The sequence below is a fragment of the Podarcis vaucheri genome (genome assembly GCF_965113315.1).
Source record: "Podarcis vaucheri genome assembly, chromosome: 2".
Taxonomy (NCBI): domain Eukaryota; kingdom Metazoa; phylum Chordata; class Lepidosauria; order Squamata; family Lacertidae; genus Podarcis; species Podarcis vaucheri.
This window is the reverse complement of record NC_138760.1, coordinates 35,964,143-35,991,352: the sequence shown is the minus strand read 5'-3', so window position 1 is coordinate 35,991,352 and position 27,210 is coordinate 35,964,143. Positions and strand designations below refer to the sequence as shown.

Genomic DNA, 27,210 nt, shown 5'->3' with positions numbered 1-27,210 from the left:
CCCTGCTCCTGCCAACCTAGCAGTTCAAAAGCACGTCAAAGTGCAAGTAGATAAATAGGTACCACTCCAGCGGGAAGGTAAACGGCGTTTCTGTGCGCTGCTCTGGTTCGCCAAAAGCGGCTTAGTCATGCTGGCCACATGACCCGGAAGCTGTACGCCGACTCCCTCAGCCAATAAAGCGAGATGAGTGCCGCAACCCCAGAATCGGCCATGACTGGACCTAATGGTCAGGGGTCCCTTTACCTTTAATAAACAGAGCAATCTTTACACAGATCCATCAGTAGGGGCTGAACTACAGAAGAAGACTGCCAAGTGGATCCGAGGTAATCCCTAGTTGGGGGTTTCTACAGAGTGTGGTGTGCACTGTGTACAATAAAGCCATTAGATGTGAGCCAGCACATGGAGAAAGGGCTAACAGGTATATCTTTTGTAAACGTCTGAAATTAGGAGTGCTCTGTGGCAGTCACAGAACGATGCAGATAGACATAAACAATATTACTTGTGAGGTTAATGTCTCCAATGTGTCAGGCGGGAGGGGGGACGGGCAGGAATACAGAGACTGTAAATCCACTAGCTGGCAAAGAAATAGCACTCATCTGCTTGTTGTTATTCATACCAGAGTCCAAGCTGGCCCACCCACCCCTTTCCTGGTAGTTCTATCATTTCAGCTTTAGAAGTCCTGGTACGACAGTAGGTCGATGACTCCTTTAGATGATTGTTGGAATGGTTTCTGAGCCCGAAAGAAACAACCGCCAATTACACAATCCTACGACGCAGCACGTGGACTACGGAAAAAGACCTTTAAATAGAACGGGAGCCAAGAGCTCCCATTGGATCAGAAAGAGAACTTGGAACGAATTCAAGAAGCAGAGATGACAGAAACCGTACGAGGCTGAGAGCCCCTTCCCAAGTGTTAGAAGATTTGCCTAATAAGTGAATGTGATGGGGGGGGGGAGAGAGAGAGAGAGGGAGAGAGTTAAAGACGCTCCAATAGAATTTGTAGCAATCACCCTCGATTTATGAAGTTCAGCCTTCCATGCCACAAAAAAGAAACAAAGTTAAGCAACAAAATTGTCTTGGAGTACGGATCATTCGTTTGACATTTTGGTTTGAAAGAGCACCTTTTGTTCTTGAATCCTCTTCAGGAAGAAGGAAAGCACTAAATGTAGGCTGCAGCAAGAGGGAGGCAAACCCTCACAGAAGCTTTCTAATACAGAGATGCTATATTGGAAGTATAGACCGCTTCCAGGTTAGAACAAGGCCTTTCTCCACTATAACCATAACTCAGCAAAGGTTTGAAAAAGCCCATACAGTCAACAACATGAGCTGCAAGCATGCTTGGAACTTCTCTGCACAGTCAAAAGAGTGCTCAATCAAGTTCTAGCCATGGCACAATTCTCTTACACATCCCCTTTCAATCCCATCTGTGCATATGAGATTGCATACAATACAACCCTTCTAACAAACAAAAACAAAAAAGGGGTCATTAAAAAATATAACTATGAATAACATGATGATACTGTTACTCAACTTGTGAAATGTACAGAAGAACGGCTGGGTTTTAATTTCTCTTTTCCTTTGCTTTCTTTTTGTTAAATATGTCATTTCTATTGTTTTATTACTTTTGAATATAAATGATTTTTTAAATGAAAAATGGGGGGGAGCAGGAGCATACAACCACTGAAGACTGAAATAAAACACTGTGTTGGGGGTGGGGTGGGAAGAGAAAGGAAGTTGTGTTTGTCTCGCCAGTCATACGGCACAATAGCTCGTGGCACTTGTGCAACCACATTTCATATAGCAACCAAAACAGCAGCAAATGTACCCTCCTGGTGAAAAAAAATCACATCATCCTAGATAAAAAATGTTGTGTCTGAAGCGGCAGTTCAAAGGATACTGAGGCAGGCACACACAGACATGCGAACAATGTACAGTCATTGATATACAAAATGCATGTTAGTGGCACAATAAACTGTCTGTGAAGAAGTACCCCTGGAGAAAACACACACACATACACGGCTTAACAGGGTGTGTGGGTGTATCAAAAGCTGCTTTGGAAGTGTGCAAAAGGTAGCAAAGAAGAAGCAGAGGAAAAGAGGCACTTTAATGAGATATAAAAGAGGCACTCTAATGAGATATAAAACGGTATGTTTGGACAAAGGCACAAGTCCTCTTCAAGTGCTCAAAAGAACACATGAGGACTTAAACTGGGTAGGGGGTGTGAATGTGCGTGCACACACACTCTACCTAATTTTCAGTACTCGTATGTTCTTCTGAATGCATGAAAACTGACGGCTACATTTTAAACACTATGGGCAGGGAGGGGTGATTTGAAGCAAGGAACTGATAGGTTAGGTAGGAAAGGGTTAGCTGCTCCCTTCCCTCACCACTTCTCAGCTGAACCCTTCCACAGTATCTGTTAACTCACAGAAAGGGCATTGGGCTGCAGTTACATGCCTTTGTGTGTAATGAGTAGTTTGGACCTAGTGGTGTATCCTCCCGTTTTTCTGCTGGGGGCTAAACAAAACAGGAAAGAGGATAAGAAATCTGAAAATGGCAAAGTACTTAACCAATACTCTCTTGCCAGCATTATTCTCCTCAAATGCAGACTGAGCTATCATCCGCTTCCATTGCTGAACCCCCGCTTTTAAGCAGTGATTCCAGCTTCCTTAAAGGAAACTAGCAGTTTTTGCCCTGAATGAATCAAAGTTCCAGGACAATGATGAAAGGTGATCCCATTTGCAGTATAACCCAGTCCTGCCCAAAGCAACTGTCATTAGTGAACAAATAGTGAACAAAGCGCTATGAAGCATAACAATCATATTAAATACAGTCATTAATCTGAAAAGTATTCATTAGTGGAGCCTTATTCAAGTAGCAGCACAGAATCTATTCATTCATGACATCTTAACCGTCTGTGCTTTTCATTTTCAGCTTTCTGAAACATTTCTCTCTCATCGCTCTCTGTCTGCACTCACCTGGTCTGTGCAAAGTGGTTAAGAATATCCCACAAGGTCTGACTGGAGCAAAACGTGTCTTGGAGCCTAGAGCAATCATCCAGCTGCAGCACAATCCGTACCTAGGAGGTAGAACCCAGGGAATTAGAACAGAATATATATGTCCCAAATAACTAATGGCAGAACAGTATTTGACAAGTTGCTTAAGGTCACATCTGGCAAGTCAGCCATCCAGGGTCATGTCAGGCCAACTGTATCCTGACCTCCCCATCCAGAATTTTGACTAATGCTTCAGACCAATAGATATCAGCACATACAGTGACCCAAAAAACCAAACAGATCATGTGGATCAAATTGCAGTTCCATTATTGTCTCTCTAGAGACATGCATACAAGGCTTAGATGGCAGAACTATATTTTGAACAAAACCACACTGCAGAGTCCATGGACTGCACTACTTCACACTTCAAGTGAGGGGTGATATTTGTCGATGGCCGCCTGTGCAGAAAAGTAGAACATTGGGGAGAATCAAGGAGAGAATCAAGTTATTCCATGGGAACTCTATCATTCTATGATTGGAAGTGTTCCTAATTCAAAAAAGGCTGTTTACAATACCTAATTGTCTTGACCCATCTGCATTCAACTGCATCCTGACCGGTCCTGAAAAAAATTGCAGCAGGAGTGCAGAATGGAAAGTTATATGAACTTGGGTGTTTACTGTACTTGGCTATCAGTTTCATCGCCTGGGGTCAATGCTGGTGTACACGATGTGGCTGGACTTTGACATACTTCAAATGAGCAATAATCAGAGGTGTTTGAGTTTCTTCGTATATGCAATTACCTCCTTGGCTCCACAGAAAACAGGGAGATATAAAAAGACTGGATCACAAACAGAGTTCCTTAGGGTAGCTACGAAACTGGACTATTAACATTTGTGGGTAACTGTCATAGAGGGTTGTGCAGACTTAAGAGCTCCTCCAGTTTGCATGTCTACTCTACTATAAAATAATTTCAAATAAAAGGTAGTCACAACAGCAAGCATGTGCATGTTTTGCCAACAGTATTTTTTTTTTTGGTGTTCACATCTGTTTTTGCCAGATAGTTCTATTGGCTTGGTAGTTAGGCATGGCTGCAGACACAATATATGTTACTGAAGTTTTCTTTTTCATGGGCAAAGACAGCTAGGCCTCACTATGCTAAGTCAGAAACAAGAGGACATTTGGCATAATCACAGGGATCCACAACTAAGGACAAAAGAGCATTAGGGTGGGATAACAAACAAAGGAATGCCACTAAGAAATCCTTGTAGAGATATCCCAATATCCATAGGAGTTTGTGTGCAGGCACACACAATAAGATATGTTTTCTCCCATGTATGGTATAAGTTCCTTAGAACTCATGATAAGGTATCTTATTCAAAATAGCTCTTCTTCTCACTAGGCTAGATCTCATCTGAAGTCTAAAGACACTGAATAATTAGCTTCCCTATGTCTATAGGAAAGTTATTTTACACTTTAGATCTGTTCTCATCACTGCACATGATCCTGGGATCCTGTCACAGGCAACTTTAAATCTCGTAGCCACTGGGGAAAAACAACCCGTCCAAAAACTGGACCTGAAACACGTTCATTCAGAGGTAGATTTCTTTCTCACTCTGAAAGCAGAATTAAGAAAAGCTGAATGCTTCCAATGTAAATTAATTACCTCTTTAGCAAGGAATTTCACTTGCACAATGTTAAAAATGGCCAACTAGTAGATCCAAAACAGAAGGAGGCAGCCATAGTTCAAAAGGGGCTGCGTCTGACGAAGGAAGTCATGGACAAAACGATAAAGGGAAAGTCAATCAAAAGTTCCCTTTGGGAGAAGCCATCATGGAGGAAGTTTGGTCAGAAACTGCAATCACTTCTGACCAGCACAAACCTAATTTCCATTTGAGAACACTCTTCATCTGACACGCCACATGGTCAACTCAGCCCCTGGATTTTTGTGATATAAAATAATGCTTGACTTAAATAACTGTGCAACTGTGCAACGGAAATGGGCAAGAAAAATCTCCTTTATGGAGAACAGAACTTTTCCCTCCTATGCCATGGACCTGAGAACCATCTACACTATCAACTGCAATCTGAAAGCCTGAGCCAGTAAATGACATGCAGGGGTGGTCCAATGACGTCTATAAACATTCAACAACAAGCAACTCCTGCACACACAGAATTCGCGTTCTTTTTATGATAGCTTTCACCATAACTGGGAGGGCAAAACGCTCTTTTTAACAAGCAAATTCTTTGAGAAAACACCAATGAAATCTCCAGAGTTGGCAATGGGGCAAGAGCGCTGAACCACCATCCCACTGAACTCATTCTGCACATAGGCCTCATCACCGAAGCATCCAAGGGTTCTGGGGAAAGAGACAGACACAACAAAATCCTTCCAAGATTTTAACAAGAGGTTTTTTTAAAGTAAACCCTATACACCATAAAATCCAGCGTGCCCTAGTGCTTTCGTTGGCAGGGTATGATTGCACCACGACCGAGAGATGTGACCTGCTTGGAGCCAGCAGCACGCCCCTAGGAAGCGGAGCTTCAGACACTAAACACAAGGGCCAAAGTAATTTCATCCTATCACTGTCATGGCTTTCCCTGTTTCTTCATTGCCCAAGACCAGCCTCTGGATTATCCTTGGCTGCATAAGGGTGCCGACAACTGACATCACCGGGCTAGAAGACTCTTGGCCAGAAATCCACTCTGCCAATTGCATCAGTTTTTTAGGCAGCAGTTCAAAGCCAGTCATGACACGAAAGTCATATTCAGGCAATTAAATGAAAACTTCACAGAAATCCCAAGCTACGTATAAATATTAATCTTTTTATCCAGCAAACAGAGAGCCATGCCAATTAGTTTCTAAGTTTACAAACACACGAGTACAAGACTGATGAGCGGCTAAAGTGCTGTGTTAGTTCTTTGTAACAGTACACTTCCCCTGACCACTGAGGAATCTGCTTTCATTGCCTTACGTACATGTATTTCAAAAGCCAAAAAGAAAGAAGATGTGGACTCAAATTCAGTAAAGAGGACATGAATGAAAGAGGACAGTTCTTAACAGTTGTGGTCTAGAAAATTTCACAGCTTGCTTCCAGTCAGGATGTACATATCCTGTGTTTTCATCATGCTATCAAAGCTACAAATTATTCAGTTACACTATCACTATTTACCAGTTGAAGGCACTAACACTGGGAGATAGGACATAGTATGCTGATTTTGTTCATGTAAAGGCCACTGGGAAATACAATAAACACTACAAAATATATATTATTTACCATATTGGCCTGAATGTAAGTCACACCTCTTTTTAGAAATTCCGACCGTGAAAAGTTAAAGTGTGACTTAAATTTGCGACCTTACAAAAAATTTTTACAGTAGAATGGAACGGGTGTGAGTCCCTGCATAATTTTAAGGGTCAGCTTATATTCAGGTATTTTTTTTTTCTTTTTCCCTGTGAATTTTAAAGGTGTGGCTTATATTCGGTTGCGGCTTATATTTGGGCCAATACCGTATATGTTGTAACTCACCTTGAGACTATTTTTCAGTAGTAGGGGGGTCTCAGAAATTAAATAATATGCAAATAACTTCACCTAGCATCGCAGCCGCAGAGGAAGACATCTTTATTATTATTTATTTATTGAATCTCTATACAGCCCTATACTCAGAGGTCTCAGGGTGGTTCACGGAACAAAATCAAAATATAAAACCACAAAATATATAATCATAATAAAAGCAACAACCCAATAAACCCCCCGCCCCCTCAAAAACCCCACATTTTAAAAGGGTATTATTATTTAGCAAAACTAATTGAAGAAATTATGCAGCTATTTAAAAACTCTTTTGGAATGCGATATTATGGTCCTTGCAACCAACCAGCCAACAAAACCAAATGCCATATAACAGATTTTCATAAACTGCTTGGAGGTTTGCTTACAATTAAGCAGTATACTCAGTTCGTTAAATATATATATTGCCCCAATTCATACATCACATTTAGCCACAGTTTTTAGCTAACTATAGTTTAATGGGAATGAGAATTAGCTGAGATTCCTGTATTTTCCCGCTGTTGCCACACTATATAATAAATATGTCACAGCCAAACAAGTTGTATCAACTGAATTCTGGCTCATAATTCCCCCAAACTATGAGTGGGAAACCAAGAATAAGCCTTGGTTACCCCTCATGGCTTGTTTGGAGAGAAACAAACCAGAAGCTGAGGTTCAGATGACACAACAGTGCAGCAGAAGCAGGGAGAGAAGTGTCACAGAGAAGCTTTTAAGCAGCAAACCCCAACAGGTTTACCCAAAACCAGGGCTGGGGAACCTTGGGCGCTCCAGATATCATTGAAATCCATCACCATTGACCTTGCTGGCTGGAGTTGATGGGAGCTGGGCAATATCTGGAGGCTCAAAGGTTCCTCAGGCCTGCACTAAAACATAGTTCATTTTAAACTATGGGTTAATATGGCACGCAAGGCCCAGGCCATTGCCAGCCAACACAATTTAAGATCATCCTTTGAGGTGTCTAATTTTCAAGTTAAGGTAGTTTAATGACATACAGTGGTACCTTGGGTTACATACGCTTCAGGTTACATATGCTTCAGGTTACAGACTCCACTAACCCAGAAATATTACCTCAGGTTAAGAACTTTGCTTCAAGATGAGAACAGAAATTGTGCTCCGGTGGCGTGGCAGCAGCAGAAGGCCCCATTGACTAAAGTGGTGCTTCAGGTTAAGAACAGTTTCAGGTTAAGAACGGACCTCCAGAACGAATTAAGTACTTAACCTGAGGTATCACTGTATACAGTTTAACTAGAATTCCCAGCCTCCCTATTTGCTATGCTGGCTGAAGCTGATGGGAACTGGAGCCCAACAAGGTTTCCGGAGTTGCAGACAATAAAGCAGTCAAGGTTTATAATTTAATTACCAGTCCTGACAACATAACAAACCAAGACTCGGCACAAGGGGCTTATTTATTTAAAGCACGTTAAAATCCCATTCTTCAACCAAAAAATGCCCTCAGTCTCACATAAAAATATCAGTGAGAAGACGCCACTCCTTGCCCATCTCCCCCACTAGTTGTCTCTGCCCCCTGGAATTGTCAGTTTCGGTTCAAGAAGCTCTTTCACAGACTTTAACAAACCACTTCTAATGAACTGAGTCACATTCCTTATAGTAATAGTTTGGAATTAACAGAATTAGGCATTGCTTAGCCTTGTTACTAACTCAACTGATAAATCTTGATTTCTGCAACTAGTTATTTAGTCATGACCTGTCTCCCTTTTCGGTTTAAAGCAGCAGATAACAATTTCAATACTTCCAACAGATAAAATCCAACTCAATGAATTATTGATAAAGGATTAGTAATGAGTCTTAATAGCAATATTTTTATATTAATTAAACATGTTCCTTTTGTAATTAATAATTTAGGATTAACTGGACTAAACTGTTGATTAACTATTTATATCCGAGTCAATAATTAAATCTGTTTCTGGGATTACATATCTTATTTTTGAAGTAGTTTCCCCTGAACACGCCTCCTAAAAATGTATGTGTGGTTTTAGTCAATATCTTCCTTAAGTTCAACAACTGACTACTGGAGGCTAGACACTGGATTCACTTAAAGGATATACACAGATAATTAATTTACATTTCTGAAATATACAAACATCAATCCCCATATATTTTCCCTATCTAGTTCCATTCATTCCACTCTAAAAGTAAATATAAATAAAGAATATGCTTTGTTAAATTAGTTCTATCCTTCAGTTGCTAGTATTGATTAGTTTCCTGAGGGAGTTATTTCTTTTCAATTACAATATGTATCTGATAATTTTTTCAAGAGCTAAAAAATTAGAAGTCAGATGTTCTAAAGCTACACTACCAAGTCTGTAGCCCACAACCCTTAGGCAAGGGGGATAACTTTCCAACGCTACAACATAAAATACAGGTTACAAATCCACAGCCCAATGACTCAATCCAGCCTGCAAAACCACTGTTAGCAGCTTGTCAGCCCTTTACCAAAATCAAGCACTACCACTTAATTTGAGAAGATCCTCTTCTCCCCTCTGGCACAGTACAATTGCTGGAATGCCTTAGGCTCAGGAAACAAGAACGGATGCTCCAACCTCCAAAGGCTTCTAGCAATGGTGTCTCACAAGAGGAAGAAGAAGTGCGATTCCAAGGTAATGTCTGCAACCAGAACCAGTGTGGAGGTCAAAGGAATGAGGAGCCTGGAGCTGGAACACAGAAACTGGAGCACTGAGGAGCTCTGAAGGGAGCTCTTTACCCAACAAAGGTCCAGAGGAGTCTGGGGGACGTACATAGTCCCCGTCTCTCCCTGGTCCTCTTCTGGGTCACAGCCTGCAGTTGGGTCTTCTCCCCACTCCTCCCAAATAGTTCCCTCCTCTCATGTAGAACCCTGCCAACAGAGCTGTCTGGAAGGCAAGAAGATAACTCTGCAAGTTAGGCCTTCCCACCTGCTCTCCCACCACCTTTCCTCCTGTGGCCCAGGGGATGATGGAGAAGAACTGCAGATCAAGGTGGATAGGGTTGAAGGGGAAGCAAAGGAGGCATCATTGAGATGGGGCTCTTCTGGTTGCCTTTGGACTGGTATGCGTTTCTTTAAGTATTCGGTGGGAACAGGCTGCTGCATGCAACCCCCAAATCTCTTCCTCTGAAGAGGTCTCTCCAGGGTATGAGTGTGTCAGGATCCTAGCAGGTGAGTGGTTTCCTCACCCACCTACCCTGCCCCCACCATCACAGTGCTGGGCCAAGTGGAGTAAATTTAATCCATCTGTCCCATTCTGTTGGTGTGATTTCCAAACATCATGGCGAGAGTAGAGAGAACATTTGATATTTACCTAGAGAACAAAGCTGAGCCTTCCAAATACTTCATCAAAAGCTTAACCGACTCACGTTGCCAGTACAAATGCAATTTCTCTCCATTGCATTCTCAGCCAACTAATTTTATGAAAAGTTGTTGGCTAACTGACCATAAATTGATGATTCTTTAATTGGTTTAGTGTGCTCCAGCAAATTTCCACTGAAAAGGATTTGCCTTGGTTCTTCATTTCTTCATTGTTGAATATATAATTTCGGTAAGTCTTTAGGGCTTCTTCTTTTTTAAAGAAAATATAGTTGGCCTTGGTAAATAACTTCCTTCTTTTAGGGATTTTAAGAGCGGAACTGCTTCAAGGCAAAACTATCCCTGAAAAAGTATATGTTTCGGTTTCACACTTAGCTAGAATTAAGCCCCAGTGAATACCATGGGATTTATTTCGGGGTAAATACACATTGGACTGCATTGTAAGTCAAACATATATCACCATTTCATAGCAAAGCTTAATCTATGCTTTTAAAGCAATATTAATGCCCTTTTCAAACCAATTTCTGTGCATTCTCCCATTTTTTTCATCACTCTTCCAACACTTTTATTATTGATACGTGAAAATCTAAGTGGCACACAGCATCTAATGGCAATATTAGCTAGGTCAACCATTTAGAGCTCTCTTTTAGGAGATCCAATTTCATTTACAAAACTGATAAGAACCGCAGTACAGTATAGTATATGCCAGACAAGGAAAGCCAAACCCTTTCTCTTTAGGCAACTTTATTCAGGTCAGACTAAGCCTTATGTCAGACGGTAATTACCAAAGAACATGAGTTTTAAAAATAAAATTAAAGAGAAATACAGTGGTACCTCGGCTTACAGATGCTTTAGGTTACAGACTCCGCTAACCGAGAAATAGTACCACGGGTTAAGAACTTTGCTTCAGGATGAGGACAGAAATCGTGCTCGGGCAGTGCAGCAGAAGCGGGAGGCCCCATTAGCTAAAGTGGTGCTTCAGGTTAAGAACAGTTTCAGGTTAAGAACGGACTTCCAGAACTAATTAAGTTCTTAACCCGAGGTACTACTGTGTATGAAATGCTTTCTAAAAAGGACTGAGGTCCTACTACTACTACTATGCCATCTCTCACTCTTTCTTTTATCAACCCCATTTAAGATTATAAATGAGTTGACAGAAAGAAGGTGAAGAGGTTGACAGCGAATGAGAGGCAACTTACAGTAAAGTACCTAGAGAAACTGAGGGATTTCTTTATCGTGCCTGTCTTTATCTTGTACAAAAAGCCTTAGATGGAATCCAGCAGCATCTGGAGGGTCACAGGTTCCTCCACTTTGCCTTAAGATTTCGCTTTAAAAACAAAGCAACATATATAGGCTCATAAGGAAGCTGAGAATCCTGTGAAGGGGGATATGCTATCATCGTCCCTCTGACAAAACCCTGCCACGATCACGGCTGGAATGTGAGCTAGAAGTGTGTTATAAAGTGAAAAGAACCTACCGTAGTTTCAATTCCTGCTCTATTACGAGAGACTGGCACCATCTCCAGTTTGGCGTTGTTGGGTAGGTTGGCAAATCTCCATTGTACAGAGAGATCCAGCACAGTCCTCTGAAACCTGCAAAAGAAAGAGTCTAATGATATCCTTTTGCCCTGAGACTAATTCAGACTACTTATCAGTGATCCCTCCCCCCGCCCCTGTATTTTGTAACCCGATAATTTCTACTTGTGGTCTTCTGGCTGCTGCATGGACTAACACATAAATCTGACATTTGGGAATTGTAAGTAAAATCCATTAAAACCTATAAAATTGTGTGGTCTGATCACTACAAGAGGGGGATAAATGGAGAAGCATTGTAAGCATACTAGACTGGATATTAAAAGGGTCTAACAGTCTTTATTCCTAATGCTTCACTGTTGCTAAACATTTTGTGATCTTTAAACTCTGCTGGGGCTCTCTTACTACTGGAGTATGTGTTCAGCCCGCACTCTGGATCTAAGGATCCAGCCAAGTCTTTTATTAATTACCCCACACAGGTGATCTCTAAATCTACCCCCCTCCCGCGACAATCTTCCTTAAATTAAATTAAGTTACTACAGTACATGTGAGACATTTTCCCCTGGATTTGTCCCACAGCACTGTGGTAACATTTAAAGGCCCCAAACCACATGGGTGCTAACCACACAGGTCCTTCGCATGAAATCATCATTCCCTAGCCATGGTCAGGCAACAAGGATTTATTCAATTTGCACCATTCATGTGGTTATGGGCCTTTAAATGTTACCACAATGCTGTGAGATGGACCCACAGAAAAGCAATTCCCCAGCACCACAGTAATGCTTGAAAGGTACTCCTAAAATATGATTTTCTCTTGCCACATTTTATAGCGTACTAAACAGAACATGTAGATTTGTGCAACCATGGTTTTAGGTTCCACATAGATATCCCCAACATAATCAGAATATCCTGGAACAATTAGTACTAGTTGCTGATGCTCACAGAAACAATGGCTTGAATCCAGAGGTATTTGTACTTGTGCAATTGGTGGTTCCAGTATCCACCAACGTCCCTCTCCAGCAGCATCTCTGCACTTGCCATATCCCATGTCATTCTAGAAGGCTTCCTGACCTGCAGGGGCTGCTTTTCAGAAGGCACAAGGACTGTAACTGAAAGAGGCAGGAAAGGTCCACTGCATGACATTCACCCCTATGCTCCCCTGGATTCAAGCCAACACTATTAGGTCAGCTACTTACTTCCCCCTCTCCCTTGCTTCATTTAACACAGTTTAGTAACTAGGAACAACAGGAGCCACCCAACTCTCAACAAACTCATACAAGGGGCCACACTCTTAGAAGCTGTAGAGTAAAGCAATATAAAGAGGTGCAACCATTTTCATATCAGGAAAACATTTGGATAGAAAATAGAAAAAAACTGCAGGAGTTGCTATTTGGAAAGAGCTGAAAGACATGTGACAAGCAGAGGCAACGCTACTGTCAGTGTTTTTATTTTCTGAGAAGGCCCCAGGCCCAAACAGCTGCTTAATAGAGGAACAGCTTGTTGTAAAAAGAATAGTCTAGAACAGCAGCATGACCCAGTTGCACATAGTGCCGTGTGATGTCGGTTATGAGAGGGGCTGTTTCCACCAGAGAGTTCAGGGACCTGGGGAGTCAGTGGAATCCTTTGTTAGAGGCCTGTATGAAATAGCAGCACAACAGTTAACTCTGCATCATAGCTATCATAGGCAAAGTGAGATGGCATCTGTGGGCAGCAGATGTTTAGTGTTCCAAAGGACAGCAGAGTGGGAGGCATACAGGTCAAAACCATAAGGCACAATCCACCAGGACAGTTCCTGCATGAGCCCCATTAAAACGAGCAGGATCTGGAATAGCTCCCATTCATATCCCTTAGTTATGCACAAGATGACTTTCTCTAGACCTGTGAACTAGTTCAAGTAAAGGCAATGCCATTTCCATTTTCCACCCCAGGTACATAAATGGCTTTGGCTCTCCCTAGCTGCAGCTTCAACAACAACAACAATAACAATAACAACAATAACAACAACAACAACAACAACAACAACAACAACAACAATAATAATAATAATTTATTATTTATATCCCGCCCCAAAGATCATCGACCAGCGCGACCAAGGCAGTTTCAGTCTCATGGTGAGGCCTGAATCCCAACTGGAAGGGATCTAAATGGTCCGCATCCTCCAGGCGTGCTTGGAGTTGTTCAGCAACCACCCGCTCAATCACCTTGCCCAAGAATGGTAGATTTGAGACTGGGCGATAGGTGGCCATATTGGCCGGGTCTAAAGTTGTTTTTTTAAGAAGCAGTTTAATGACCGCCTCTTTCAGTAGGTCTGGGAAGGCTCCCTCGCAGAGGGAAGGATTCACCACCCCGCAGAGCCCATCGCCCAGCCCTTCTCGGCTCACTTTTATTAGCCAGGATGGGCAAGGATCAAGGAGACAAGTGGTCGGTTTCACTCATCCAAGCAACCTGTGCACATCCTCGGAGGTAACAGATTGGAATTGATCCCATGTAACATGACTAGACAGGACTCTAGCACTCTCCCACCCTGGCCCCACTCCCATGGTGGAGTCTACCTCTTCCAAATCTGAGTGACTTGATCTGCAAAAAACTTTGCAAAAGCATTGCAGGAGATCTTGCAGTAACAAGGGTATTAACTGTCTCAGTGCCTTAACTGCAGGAAAACACAACCCTAGCAACACCATTAACAGCAGGTCTACCTGCAACTACGGCTTAGTCATGCTGGCCACATGACCCGGAAGCTGTACGCCGGCTCCCTCAGCCAATAAAGCGAGATGAGCACCGCAACCCCAGAGTCGGCCACGACTGGACCTTATGGTCAGGGGTCCCTTTACCTTTACCTACATGCAGCTACATTTCCTTCCCAAAACATGGAGGAATGAACAGTCTTCTCATAGCAGTGATACTATTTATCATCAAAGGTTCCACATGTAACAAAGCCTGCTGAAAATGCTGGATTACAGTATAACTGATGAAGTGACAAAGGCACAGAGAGCCTTCTGCCTTACCAGCATCCATTGAGCAACTGAATATTTAGTTTGGAACTTAATATTCCTTTAGACTGCCATGCCTCTTAACATCACCTGCATCAACCAGAATGGAGTGCTTCCTGCCCTAACTATGAAAGGGAATCTACTGTGGGGATTTATTTTTTTTAATTGAGAAACACTTTTTTTTTAACTAAATTTGAAATCTGGGCTCTTATTAATCATTTTCTGATTCACCTGTAATTATTGATTATATTGTTGCCAGATTTTGTTAATTTTCGTGGGGTGGTATGGTTTTGGTATTATACAGATAAATTATTGGATTTCAATGTTTTATTTTGCACTGTAAATATTTTAGTATTCTTGCTAGTCACCTTGAGTTCTCTTGAGAAAGACATCTAAGAAATATTAATAATGATATTAATACATGCCTTTCATAGAACGAATTATGCCAAAATACTTGAATTTTGGGGCCATAAGTCCCTAGAGAAGTTGATGAGTATACATGGAATTAAGATATATTATTGCTAAAACAGGGAGGGAGAACCTGTGGCCATTTAGAGGTTGTTGAAGTACAACGCCGATCATCCCTAACCGCTGATTGTGCTAGTTGGTGCTGATGAGCGGCAGAGTCCAACAACATCTGGAGGTCCATACGTTCCCCATCTCCATTCTGAATAAACTAGTGACTGTGTTTTCACATCAGGGAAGTGGGTCTATCTAGCCCAGCATCCTGTTGTCAACAGCCAGCTACAGGTGCATGAGAACTGGTACTACATCTGACCAATTAAGGTGAAAGATTGACCTTGGCCAAAGAACGCTCTGCTACACATGTCAAATTTGGGATCACAGCCTTCAAAAGCGAATAGTTCTGGACTGCCATTGTGGGCTCCATATTACACTTCTCTCCCACCCGTCCCCCAAATTAATGGCAAAGAAACAGCGAACTGTCAAGCGATAAAGGTATGGAAAAAACAGTAAGACTCACTTCAAATCATATTCATTGGGACTGAAATTCTGCTTTCTGCAAACCTCTTCCAGAATCTTAAAAAAGAAAAAAGACAAGATGTTAATATAAAATAGAGAGTTCTCTCATTCTGTATCATAACAGTGCAGATTAGTCATAGAATTATAGAGTTAGAAGGTACCATGAGGGTCATCTAGTCCACCCCTGCAATGCAGGAAACTTTTGCCCAAAATGGGGCTCAACTCATGACCTCGAGATGAAGAGTCTCATGCTCTACCAGGTGAGCTATCATTTACTTCAGTCAGCATCCTTCCCCCCCTTCTCAACTCATGCTTATGGCTCAAGTTGTGATTCTAACTTACATTAACAATCCCACCAGCATGAGAGGAAGATTCTCCCCCACAGCCCGGCAAGAGAATTTAGGCCAAATGCGAGAGTACAATCAGAGGAAAAATACTGTATTTTTCGTTCTATAAGACGCACCAGACCATAAGACGCACCTAGTTTTTGGAGGAGGAAAACAAGGGGGGGGGGATTCTGAATCTCAGAAGCCAGAACAACAAGAGGGATCGCTGTGCAGCAAAAGCAGCGAACTCTCTTGCTGTTCTGGCTTCTGGGATAGCTGCGCATCCTGCATTCGCTCCATAAGACGCACACACATTTCACCTTACTTTTTAGGAGGGAAAAAGTGAGTCTTATAGAGCAAAAAATGCGGTACATTTATTCTGGGGTAACACTGCAAACTATTCCAGGATGTTAACACAATACATTTCTGACAGAAAGTAGCAATCTCTCTCAACATTACATTAGTTTCAGGACTAATTTTTCATAATGAAGGCTAAACTGACTGGTTGTTTTTAGGTACCCCATTGATCCTTGTGGGATTTTATAGAGGATAATTATTTACATGAGTAAGTGCAAGGAAACCTCCTTATGGAATACTCATTTATGGACCACCGAATATGCAGATTGGGAAACAAAAGAAAAAAGACCTTACATGAAAGAAGCTTAAATCATAATCTTGGTGGTCCGATAAAAAAAGAAAACCTGTGACGAAGTCAGATAGAGTGAGAGTGGAAAACCTTTTTAAAGTCATAGGTCCGCATGCCAGTGGTGGGCTGGGTTAAGGCAGAGTAGTGAATGTAAATATTACCTTTATGTGGTAGAGTAGTTTCTACAGACACCATTCTCTGTTCTCCATCCAGTTAAGTAAGAGGCATGATCATATTAAGGGCACATCCCAGCCAGACAAAAACACCTGAAGAGGGTGCAGAACAGGCCGGGGGAAGGGTATGGTCTGGGGGAAAGTCCCAAGGGACAGACAGAGGTCTGGAAGGCCACATTCAGCACCAAGGCCTGAGGTTCCCCACCACTGCGATAGAAGATCTACCCCCAAAAAATATAAATTGCATTTCCCTGAGAGGCAAACACAAAAAAGAATCTTGCAGCAACTTAAAAGACTAGCATGTGCCATAATACATTTGGTAGCCTTTAAGGTGCCACAGGACTACGGGTTGGTTTCCCCCCATAAATTACATAAGACTGGAAAAGAAACTTTTAACATTTCAAAGGGACTTTCACCTCTCTCATTTGCACCTGCCTACATCGGAAGGCGTCTATTTTTCCCCCGGCGGGGTCTACTAAGGTTTTACAGGAGGAGATCCCTCCCTTCAGTTCTTTTCTCCTACAGAAAATGCATTTCTCGGCATAACCCCGTTCAGGTTGCAATCCTAAACCCATTTACTAGCGAGTAAGCTCCTGCTGAATGACAGAAGTCACTTCGAAGTCAACAGCCATGATGACTGCGCTGTCAGGGGCCATTTCTTTTCCCCACCAGGGGCAAATATCTACGATCCTCCCCCATTTCAGGAGGCCGGAGTCCTTCCATTATTGCACAACTTCCTTTCAGACACCGAGGTAAAGGGAGGAGGAAAAAGCCCGTCACTGGCTTTTATCAGTGTTCAACCCATTCCGTTTCTACCACTCAAGAAACTCTTCCCGGCCCGGCCGGGTCCGAGAGAAAAACCTTTGGCAATTATGTGCCCTCTGATCCAATCAGAACGAGCCTCTTTCCCCCCTTTCCTGCCCCAGGGCCAATCAGAGTGACTGCATCCGCCCAGCCTCCCCGTCGCTGGGCCAGACCCACCTGGAGCAGCGCGGTGCTTGGGCCTACTCGCACCGTCACTCGCCTCCCGTTCGGAGCCAGCACGGAGACCGCGGAAGTGCCGCCGCCAGCTGCCGCCATCGTCCCCCCTCTTCAGCCCCCGGCCGGCCCCACCCCTGGCTGGCCCTCGAGCGCCTCACCCCCTGCGCCCCGGCACTTGTCTATAGCCAGCCTCCTCGGTAGTTCAGCCCAATGGCCCCGGCAAGGGGGCGCGGCCACCACTCAGGCCGCCCCGCCTTACGCTTCGCCTCCCGCTCGCTCGCTCGCTGCAATAGGGGTTCCTCCTTCTTTAAAGGACTCGCGGCCGGTTCCTGAAAGAAATCTCTTCCGAGTATGCGCGGCTGTGCTTTGCTTTCCGTTCGTTGTTGAGGGGCAGCTGTGCCCTCACTGTTAGTGAAAAGCGGGGCGGGGGGGGGACACACACACACACACACACACAACTTTTGGATTCTTCAACATCAACTTCGTTGGACTGGTCATGTTGTGCGGATGCCTGGTTATCGTCTTCCAAAGCTACTACTCTATTCCTAACTTAAAAATAGAAAGCATCATGCTGATGGTCAACAAAAGAGGTCTCAAGGCAAATCTAAAAAAATGTAGTACAGTATAAACACCAACAATTGGGAAACACTGGCCTGCGAGCTCTACAACTGGAGAACAGCCTTTACCAAAAGCGTCATATGGGCTTTGAAGACACTCGAACTCAGGACAACTCAGGACGCAAGGCAGAAACGTGTTAAGAGGAAGGCACGCTTGGCTATTCTACACCGTGAACAACTTCCGCCCAGAAACCAATGTCCCCAGTGTGGAAGGACATGTGGATCCAGAATTGGCCTCCCCAGTCACTTAACGGACTCATTGTTAAAACCATGTTTATGGAAGTCAATCTTACTCGGCTACAAGCGATCGCCAAAGAAGTAGTGAAAAGGGGGGAAACCCAACTTTTCCACCTGGGTTTCTCTCTTGAAAAATATGTGCGTACCACTGCAGCGTTTGCTCAAAAACAGATACTTTTAATATTGGGAGGATCCCTGTGCCAGGGTCCCCCAGATCTACATTTCTATCCCAGAGGCATATATCTTTCTGTTGAATTTCTGCCTGCCTGGCACACAGCAGGTGCAATGTACCGGGATCCTGCCAGGGAAGGAGCGGCAGCATTCTGAGTCCTGTATAATCTGCCAACCCATTGGCAGAGAGTAATAGATGGGACGCGGGTGGCACTGTGGGTTAAACCACAGAGCCTAGGACTTGCCAATCAGAAGGTTGGAGGTTCGAATCCCTATGACGGGGGGAGCTCCTGTTGCTCAGTCCCTGCTCCTGCCAACCTAGCAGTTCAAAAGCACGTCAAACTGCAAGCAGATAAAAAGGTACCGCTCCGGCGGGAAGGTAAACAGCGTTTCCGTGTGCTGCTCTGATTCACCAGAAGCAGCTTAGTCATGCTGGCCACATGACCTGGAAGCTGTACGCCGGCTCCCTCGACCAATAAAGCGAGAGGAGCACCACAACCCCAGAGTCAGTCATGACTGGACCTACTGGTCAGGGGTCCCTTTACCTTTACTAGATGAATAGGATTGGATCCATGAACTGGACTCCTGCCATATATAACTGCTCACATGGCCCCTGCCAAATTGTTCAGACTCTGTTCCCCATCTGTAACATGAGAATAGTAATGATCTGCCTCACTCACAAGGATGTCCTAAGGAATAAAGATGGTAAAGGAAACAGGAGGACATGGTAGTGAATTTGATGCTACTGTAAAGCAGTCAGTGTTTACTCAGAAGTTAGGTCCCGCTCCCAGATAAATGGCATTCTTACCTACCTATTCCAACTGCTTCCCCTTTTGCCTATGAGATGCTTCCCCTTTTGCCTATGAGTTATTTCCACAAATATTTCAACAATAGAACCTTCCATTAGATTTTGACCCTCACTGCATACAGGACCACAAGAACTGGGAGGGACTCAGGGCATCATGCAGACTGAGCTCCCAAACTTGCAACACTATTCCTTCGCCCAATTTTTTTTTTCTACTGAGGCAGACCCAGATTACACAACATCAGGGGTTCATTCACTGCACTTGTTCCAATGACATTTATGCCATAATCTGTCAACAATTTCCTCTTACATTCTGCTTACAAGAGACAGGCCTTCCTGTGCAACGAATAAATTCACACACATCCAATTTCAGAAATGGTTATATTCATGAACTAGTAGGAAAACTAAAAAAATTCCTTCCAGTAGCACCTTAAAGACCAACTAAGTTAGTTCTTGGTATGAGCTTTCGTGTGCATGCACACTTCTTCAGAATTTTTTTATTTTGACTATGGCAGACCAACACGGCTACCTATCTGTAAGTAGGAAAACGTTTGACTTCCCAGGGCATTCTGTAACTGATCATAAGGCCAGCATTCCAGAAACAATGATCAATTTTTAAAAAATCAGTTTTATTGCTTGTGGATTACATCAAGACAAAGACTGAAGGTTTTAAAAATCCATACTACATGTGTTGATTGGCTTACCATTGACAGACTAGCTGTGTTATCTATTGTGTTTTGTGAATAATTCCCTGCCCATTACAGGTGTTTATAATACAATCACCACAGCAATTCTGAGTAAATTATCACTAATCTACTGCTGTAAAGAGGGATGCAGGTGGCGCTGTGGATTAAACCACTGAGCCTAGGGCTTGCCGATCAGAAGGTCGGCGGTTTGAACCCCCACGACGGGGTGAGCTCCCATTGCTCTGTCCCTGCTCCTGCCAGCCTAGCAGTTCGAAAGCACACAGTACAAGTAGATAAATAGGTACCGCTCCAGCGGGAAGGTAAACGGTGTTTCCATACGCTGCTCTGGTTCACCAGAAGCAGCTTAGTCATGCTGGCCACATGACCTGGAAGCTGTACGCCAGCTCCCTCGGCCAGTAAAGCGAGATGAGCGCCGCAACCCCAGAGTCAGTCATGACTGGACCTAATGGTCAGGGGTCCCTTTACCTTTACTACTGTAAAAGTTAAATGTAAACCTATTTGACATGCATTCAAGGTCCAGTTACTACTGATTGTAACTTTTGATTCCCCTCCCCTTCAACTCCCTCCTTACAAATTTCTCCTTTATATACCTGTCAACTAAGATTTTACTTCAGGCATCTGACATTGTGGGGATTGGTCCATGAACTCTTATGCCTTAACAAATTTGGTAGACTTTTCAGTGCTGCAAATCTCTGTTTTTGCTGTGAAACCAACACATATCCCTCTGGAAATAAGAACACATATTAACCCTGCAAGGCCAACACAGAGTTCATTTCATACCACCTTTCCTACAGTCTCTGGGTTGGCTTATTTTATGAAATCATTGGGAGGGATGGGGGGGGGGACCTTTTAAATTTTTTTATCCAGCATTGCAATATAGCCAGAATCAGTCGAAACAAGTCAGTCCAACACATGAGAACTGACAGTCCTGCATAAACAGTTCATGGTCCTGATGTGTTTATCTTTAAGCCTCTGAAAGGTTCTAGATCCAGCTGATAGTGAGGTTGAGACAGATAAGACCAAGGGTAACTGATACCTGTTGCATCTTATCTTTTCCATTTTGTATAAAAGGTATGACATGTAGGTGCTAGCAAATGCTAAATTGACTGGATTAACATCTTCTGTTTATGAGACACGCCAGTTTAAATGGGCGGAAAATGGTTTTAGTACAGAGCAGCTTGTTTCCATCAAGACAAATAAAAGGATAAGAAATTCCAAAGAAAACTACTTTTTTTATGCAATCAGTAGCAAAATAAAAGATACAGTGATCACCTATAATTGACCCCTACATGATAAATTAAAAAACAAGAAGCTACTACCACTTGACCCAACCTCTTCTCAGATAGATTATGAAAGCAAGGAGGGGATATAACGTTGAAGTCTGGGCTCCTAATTTTCACATTGCTAGAACAATATGTTTAAGAGAATGCATTGTTAAACTTAAATAAATGTAACATTACAGTGGTACCTCGGGTTACATATGCTTCAGGTTACATACGCTTCAGGTTACAGACTCCGCTAACCCAAAAATAGTACCTCGGGTTAAGAACTTTGCTTCAGGATGAGAACAGAAATTGCGTGGTGGCGGCGCAGCAGCAGCGGGAGGCCCCATTAGCTAAAGTGGTGCTTCAGGTTAAGAACAGTTTCAGGTTAAGAACGGACCTCCAGAACGAATTAAGTACGTAACCAGAGGTACCACTGTATTGTACTCCATCTGTGCTAAGATTTTCTCATCAGTAAGTTAAACTTTATTGATAAACAAAAAGCTCCCTACTAATCAAATACTCTCAACAGATTTGACATGAGCTTCATCAGCCTATTTGTTCAGTGTGTTCATACCCATCTAGTTTCCAAAAGGATCCATTAAGATTCCTTTAGCTTGCACTGCAAGTTACGTCTGTTTTTTAAAGTACCATCTCATCCATTCTATCCTGCACATCAAATTATTCATATTCTACCTTAGGCTGCACTCCTAACCTAATTTACCTGAAGGTAAGCCTCATTGGATTCAATAATTCAATACTTCTGAAGTTCTGACACAATTAGGGTTGCAGTGGTATGGAAAACCTTTAACAGTCTCTTCTAACTTATATAATCTTCCTGAAAGAATTCTCAAAAGTGTAGATCAGGAATCCCTAGATAGTAGGTGGGAGGCTGTGGAGGAAGTGGAGTGGAGACAAAAAGAAAGTGGGGGGGGGGAACGGCATGAAAGGAAAGAGTCTGAACAAATGTGAGTGCCACAATATTGTCAAAAAAGGCCTCTCAGTAATAATAATAATAATAATAATAATAATAATAATAATTATTATTATTATTATTATTATTATTATTATTATTATTATACCCCACCCACCTGGCTGGGTTTCCCCAGCTACTCTGGCTGGCTTCCAGCAGAATATTAAAATACAATGATTCATCAAATATTAAAAGCTTCCCTATCAGTACTTTTACCTGTGGCTTAAACCTATTTTGTAAATTGGCATATACAGCCAACACTTTGGAATTGCTAAAGTAACATAGATTATTATAGGACCATATGCAAGTATTCTAGTGATGATGTGAAAAACAAGTGGTGCCATCATACCAGCTTTGGGAACAAATTCCCAGACTACCCCTGTACCTTTATCTCTACCATCTGAAGTTTAGACTGACACATTTAAGGTTCCATCTTGTTTACAATGTCCTCCTCCTTGCACTTTCTTTGGATTTCAAGGCTCAAGGTCATCTTGGACGTATTTTCTGAGAATAAAGGGTCAAGTATGGCTTCTTTATTTCTCCAACTAGTTTATTAGCTAGGACTATATAACTTTTCAATTGTGAATGTACTAGGCATGGAAAAGTAGGCATTTAGACTGGATGTAGGTTTAACTGTTTTGTAAACATTGATTAAACATATGTAAACATTGATTAAAAAAATTATTGAAGGCAACTTTTTGTTGAAGTTCAACAAACTGTGTATTGGGCACCAAATGCAAAATTAATGTCCTACCATAGCTCTTGTCTGACAGCAGGAATGCTTAGTCTGTGGCCTCTGTTGTTGGATTCCAATGCCAATTAGCTTAGCCAATATGGCCAATGGTCAAAGGTTCTAAGAGTTGCAGTCCAGTATCTGGAGAACCTCAGCTTTCCCATTCCTGTCTTGTAAGTGATGAACATGGGTATAATTAATGCTGATCATATAGGAGACACCCTGGGCAAGACACTAGAAAGATATATATAGGGAGGAAGGGAGGAAAGGAAGATGCAATAGCTCAGGGATGGGCAACCTATGTCCCTCCAAATGTTTTGTTAGACCACAACTCCCATCGTCCTCAACCATTGGCAATGAAGGCTGTTGGTTATGAGTGTTGGAGAGCCAGAGGTTCCTAATTCCTGCCATAGCTAAGTTGTAGTGCACATGGGAAATCCTGGGTTCCATTGCTGATGTAATCAATTAAAACAGAGGTGAGCAACTTGCAGTCCTTGGCCTAATTTCATGCAGGAGGAGGGGCACAGACCCAGAAGGAAATGGAGGGAGGAGTTGAAATGGATGCAGCAATGGGAGGAGGGGGAATGTCTTCTGGCTTTGACCTCACCCTGTACCAGTACCAGCACACACACACACAAAATTACCCCACAAGGAAAGTGGTCCTAGACCGGGGTGGGGGTGGGGAGCCTACCATGCAAGAGTTGAACACCTCAACCGCTGCTGTCCGTCAGAATATGCAACAGTGAACTAGATGAATCAGTGGTCTGATTCAGCAAAAGGTAATCCGTACATTAAAAGAGCACAACTTTAAACCTGCCAGAACAATGAGGACTTGTCTTCTGATTACATCTTATATTATACTGTAAGATGTCACCATAAGACTATTATACAGAAAAAAGGAAACATTTGGTTCTTCTAATAAACTAAAAGAGGACTTGTTGCTTGCATAAAAAAGGCCTGCACAGCCAGAGCTTGTTTCCTCATCCACTTTGAATTTGGGATGGCCCCCATCTTCTGTCTGAAGCATACAGCTGTTTTCTATTTTGCATCAGAAAGTGGCACATCCTTATAAGAACTGTATTACTTCTGTTAGAACAGCACTCTTTGAAGTAACTTGAGTCGAATTATCCATGTTGCAGGATTCAAGAAATGCCTCCAATTTCCAAGGACATGTAATAATCAGAACTGTTATAAAGAGGTTAAAGGTCACATTTCATATCCAGCACCACTTCTAATTTGAAATAGTTGTATAAAATTAGAAGCATCGGGGCACAGAGGAGGGGGAAGGGGACTACAACCTGGAGCTCATTACAGTTCTGAAGAGAGATGAATTCATCAGGGAAAAGATGAATACACCCTACATAATTCATTTTTGGTCTTTTTTTGTACACTCCACTGATACCTAATTGATGAGGAGTTGGTAAAAAATATTTAGATAGATAGATAGATACTTCAGAGCCACCTTTAGGGGTGTGTCACCTTTAGGGGATATTTAGTTGCACTGACCCTCAAATAAAATAGTTTGTGCTATGGTTGACCCCTACGCCCACCAAACTTAACTTATTCATATACACACTCCCTGCATATTCCAGTCGTCACCCAAGGCTGTACTCATATATGTGAGCTCAGACTTAGTATCACATTCATGAGTGAATGGGAGGATAAGTGGCTACCACATTGATGGGTTGGGTATGCTTTGACAAGACCATTTTGGCCACTCCACCAGTGATCTTCACTGGTGAGATGTTCCACTGGTGTTATTGGGAGAAGTTCTTCCAGTATGTTAAATTCCACCAGTGTTGCAGGGCTTCTGCCAGTTTCTGGAGCCCCTTGGCTGACAAAACTCAAGCAGAGGATAATTGCAGCCTTAATATATTAGTCAGATTGATCAAGTTAAAGTCTTTTGAATGACTAAAAATATTGATTGATTGACTCTGATGAATTGGGTAGACCGGTTTCTGAAAAAAAGTATTGTCAATACAAGTATTTATAAAAACTGCAGATAGCAAATGCTGTCTTCAAAGACATTCCCTCCCTTTCCCCGTGCACAGAAGGCAATGCTTCTACTAAAATACACTTCTCCATCAACCAAAAAGATGCTTCTGCTTCAGATCTATTCCTTTTACCAATAGGAAAATATGTGCACATTTCAGCAAACAACTGATTGACAAGAACCCATAAAATTAAGATATCTCTAACTGGGTATCTGAAGAAGTGTGCATGCACACAAAAGCTCATACCAAGAACTAACTTAGTTGGTCTTTAAGGTGCTACTGGAAGGAATTTTTTTATTTTGACTATGGCAGACCAACACGGCTACCTATCTGTAACTGGGTATCAGTTAGCAACACCCACATATGATGTTAAACAGACTTATTCCATCCTGCTTCTCCAAGCCCAGACCTGCAGTTCTTCATAAGCGCTAGCATTTGAACAGCTCCACTCTCCAGCATCAGGGACAGCCTAGGCCTGGCTCCTTAAACAAGTAGGCTGCCTGCCCAGCAATCCAGCACTTGAGACACGAACGAGTCTTTAGCAGAGCTTAGAGGACTCCCTTCCAGGTCAGGGAGTTTAGCCGTCACCAACAGCTCTTATTTATTAATGTTACTTTTATATCCCCACTTTTTCCTGACACTATTCTCTCCCTCCTCATCCTCACAGCAGCTCTGTGAGCTAGGCCCGTCTGGCAGGCTGCAACTGGCCCGAGATCAGGCAGTGAGCTTCCTTGGCTGAGTGGGGATTTGCAGCTTGGTCTCCCAGGCCCTAGTGCAACATTTTAATCCGTGCACCACAGCGGCTTTCTTAGGGGGCAGATTATTAGCCATAAGCCCAAGGAAACCTGCACGTTCTGAGGCAAATACTTCTGAATGCCAGTAGCATGAGAAACCTTGCTCTGAACACCAGATACAAGGACGAACAAGGAGGGCGGGCTGGGCCTAGAAAGAGGCCTCCAGTTCGCTATTGCTGGAAGGCGCGGGGAGAGCTGTGGGACTCTATAGGGACACTCATCTAACCCCAGTAGGCCGCTTCTTGTGCCCTCGTGTTGGGGAAGGGAGTCCTGGAAGCTGCTGGGCCTGGACGGCCACCCGTTCCCAGCCCCTACTCTCCTTCCGTGGTTCACGCGAGCAAAGTTTTGCTCGCTCCTCCTCACGAACACGGTAGCACGTGAAAGCCGACCGGGCCGCCTGGCGCAGCACGTGGCTGGGGAACCCCGGGAAAGGAAGCGAGCGGGCCACACAGCGCTGGGGAGCCCGATCTGTGTGGGGAGTCCCCCCCCCCAGTGCTGGGGGGGGGCTCAGAGCCTGATCCCCGCTGGACGGTGTATCCCCAGGCGAAGGGGCGGGTTGTGGGCGTCCAGCCCCAGTGGCAATGCCCCAGGCCGCGAGGGCTCCTTGTTCTGCCTCGGCGGCCCCCCCCCCAATACCACAGCACAGCCCCCCGCCTGCAGCGAACAAGAGGCAGCCAGTCTTTTCATCCCTGTACGCACACCGCAGCTGGGGCGCGGGGGGGCCTCGCAGGAGGATGGAGGGGGGGAGAGGCGGACGGAGGGGAGGACTTCAAAGCCCCGCTTGCCTCATCCCTCCTCCATCCTCGGCGGCAGCCAGCCCCTTGGAGCGGCGCCCCGCGATGCCGGGCGGGAGGTGGCGAAGGTGTTTTTGGCACTCGCCGGGCGTCTCTTCAGACGGGACGGGAGGGGAAGTTGCGCGGGGGGGGGGCGGAGCGACGTCTGTCGGCTGGGAAATGAAAGTCAAGCCTCGGAACGCTCCCCACCCCTCCGCCCCCCGTTTCTGGTCCTCCTCGTGCGGTGGGGTGGGGGCGGAGAGGAGGGGGCGGGGACTGGCCGGCTGCTGCCGCCGCCCCACGCGGCGCCGGGGCTGGCGGCGCCCCCGGCGGGCTCCCCGTGCACTCCGTGCCCCTCTTGTCATGTTTGTGGTTTGGGACGAGGCGGCGAGTCCGTGCACCAAGAAAAGCCGCGCGCCCTCCAGCCCCGCCGCAGACCCCGGACAGCGCGGGCCCCGAGCACCGGCTCCCGCTCCCCACGCCGCTTTGCTCGCCGCTCTTTGGAGCCAGGGAGACGGGTCCAGAGCTGCCAGACCCTCGGCGAGGCGAGGAGCAGGCACAGGCCGGAGCCCCCCAACCGAAAGCCCGCCAAGCGCCGCCCGCCAAGCGCCGCCAGGGGCAGAGCGCGCACCTCTCCGCTGCTTCTGCCGT

At 44.1% G+C, this 27,210-nt stretch overlaps 1 protein-coding gene and 1 long non-coding RNA gene across 2 annotated transcripts in view; both read right to left on the bottom strand.

Annotated features, from left to right (window-relative positions):
* The window catches only part of ASPSCR1 (ASPSCR1 tether for SLC2A4, UBX domain containing), a 67,441-nt gene extending 49,681 nt beyond the window's left edge, over positions 1–17,760 (bottom strand). The window contains exons 1-4 of the mRNA XM_082211086.1: positions 17,494–17,760; positions 15,369–15,424; positions 11,342–11,456; positions 2,979–3,079 (exon numbers count right to left, since the gene is read on the bottom strand). Of these exons, the coding sequence (XP_082067212.1) occupies positions 2,979–3,079; positions 11,342–11,456; positions 15,369–15,424; positions 17,494–17,592 (371 nt within the window). The 5' untranslated portion in view covers positions 17,593–17,760. The remainder of the gene's footprint in view (positions 1–2,978; positions 3,080–11,341; positions 11,457–15,368; positions 15,425–17,493) is intronic.
* Positions 17,761–21,814: 4,054 nt separating this feature from the next.
* On the bottom strand, positions 21,815–26,673 carry LOC309525735. Its single transcript, XR_014216519.1, has 3 exons — positions 25,402–26,673; positions 23,020–23,168; positions 21,815–22,184 (listed from the first exon to the last, which is right to left on the bottom strand). It is a non-coding gene; the product is annotated as an uncharacterized lncRNA (long non-coding RNA).
* Positions 26,674–27,210: the final 537 nt, after the last annotated feature.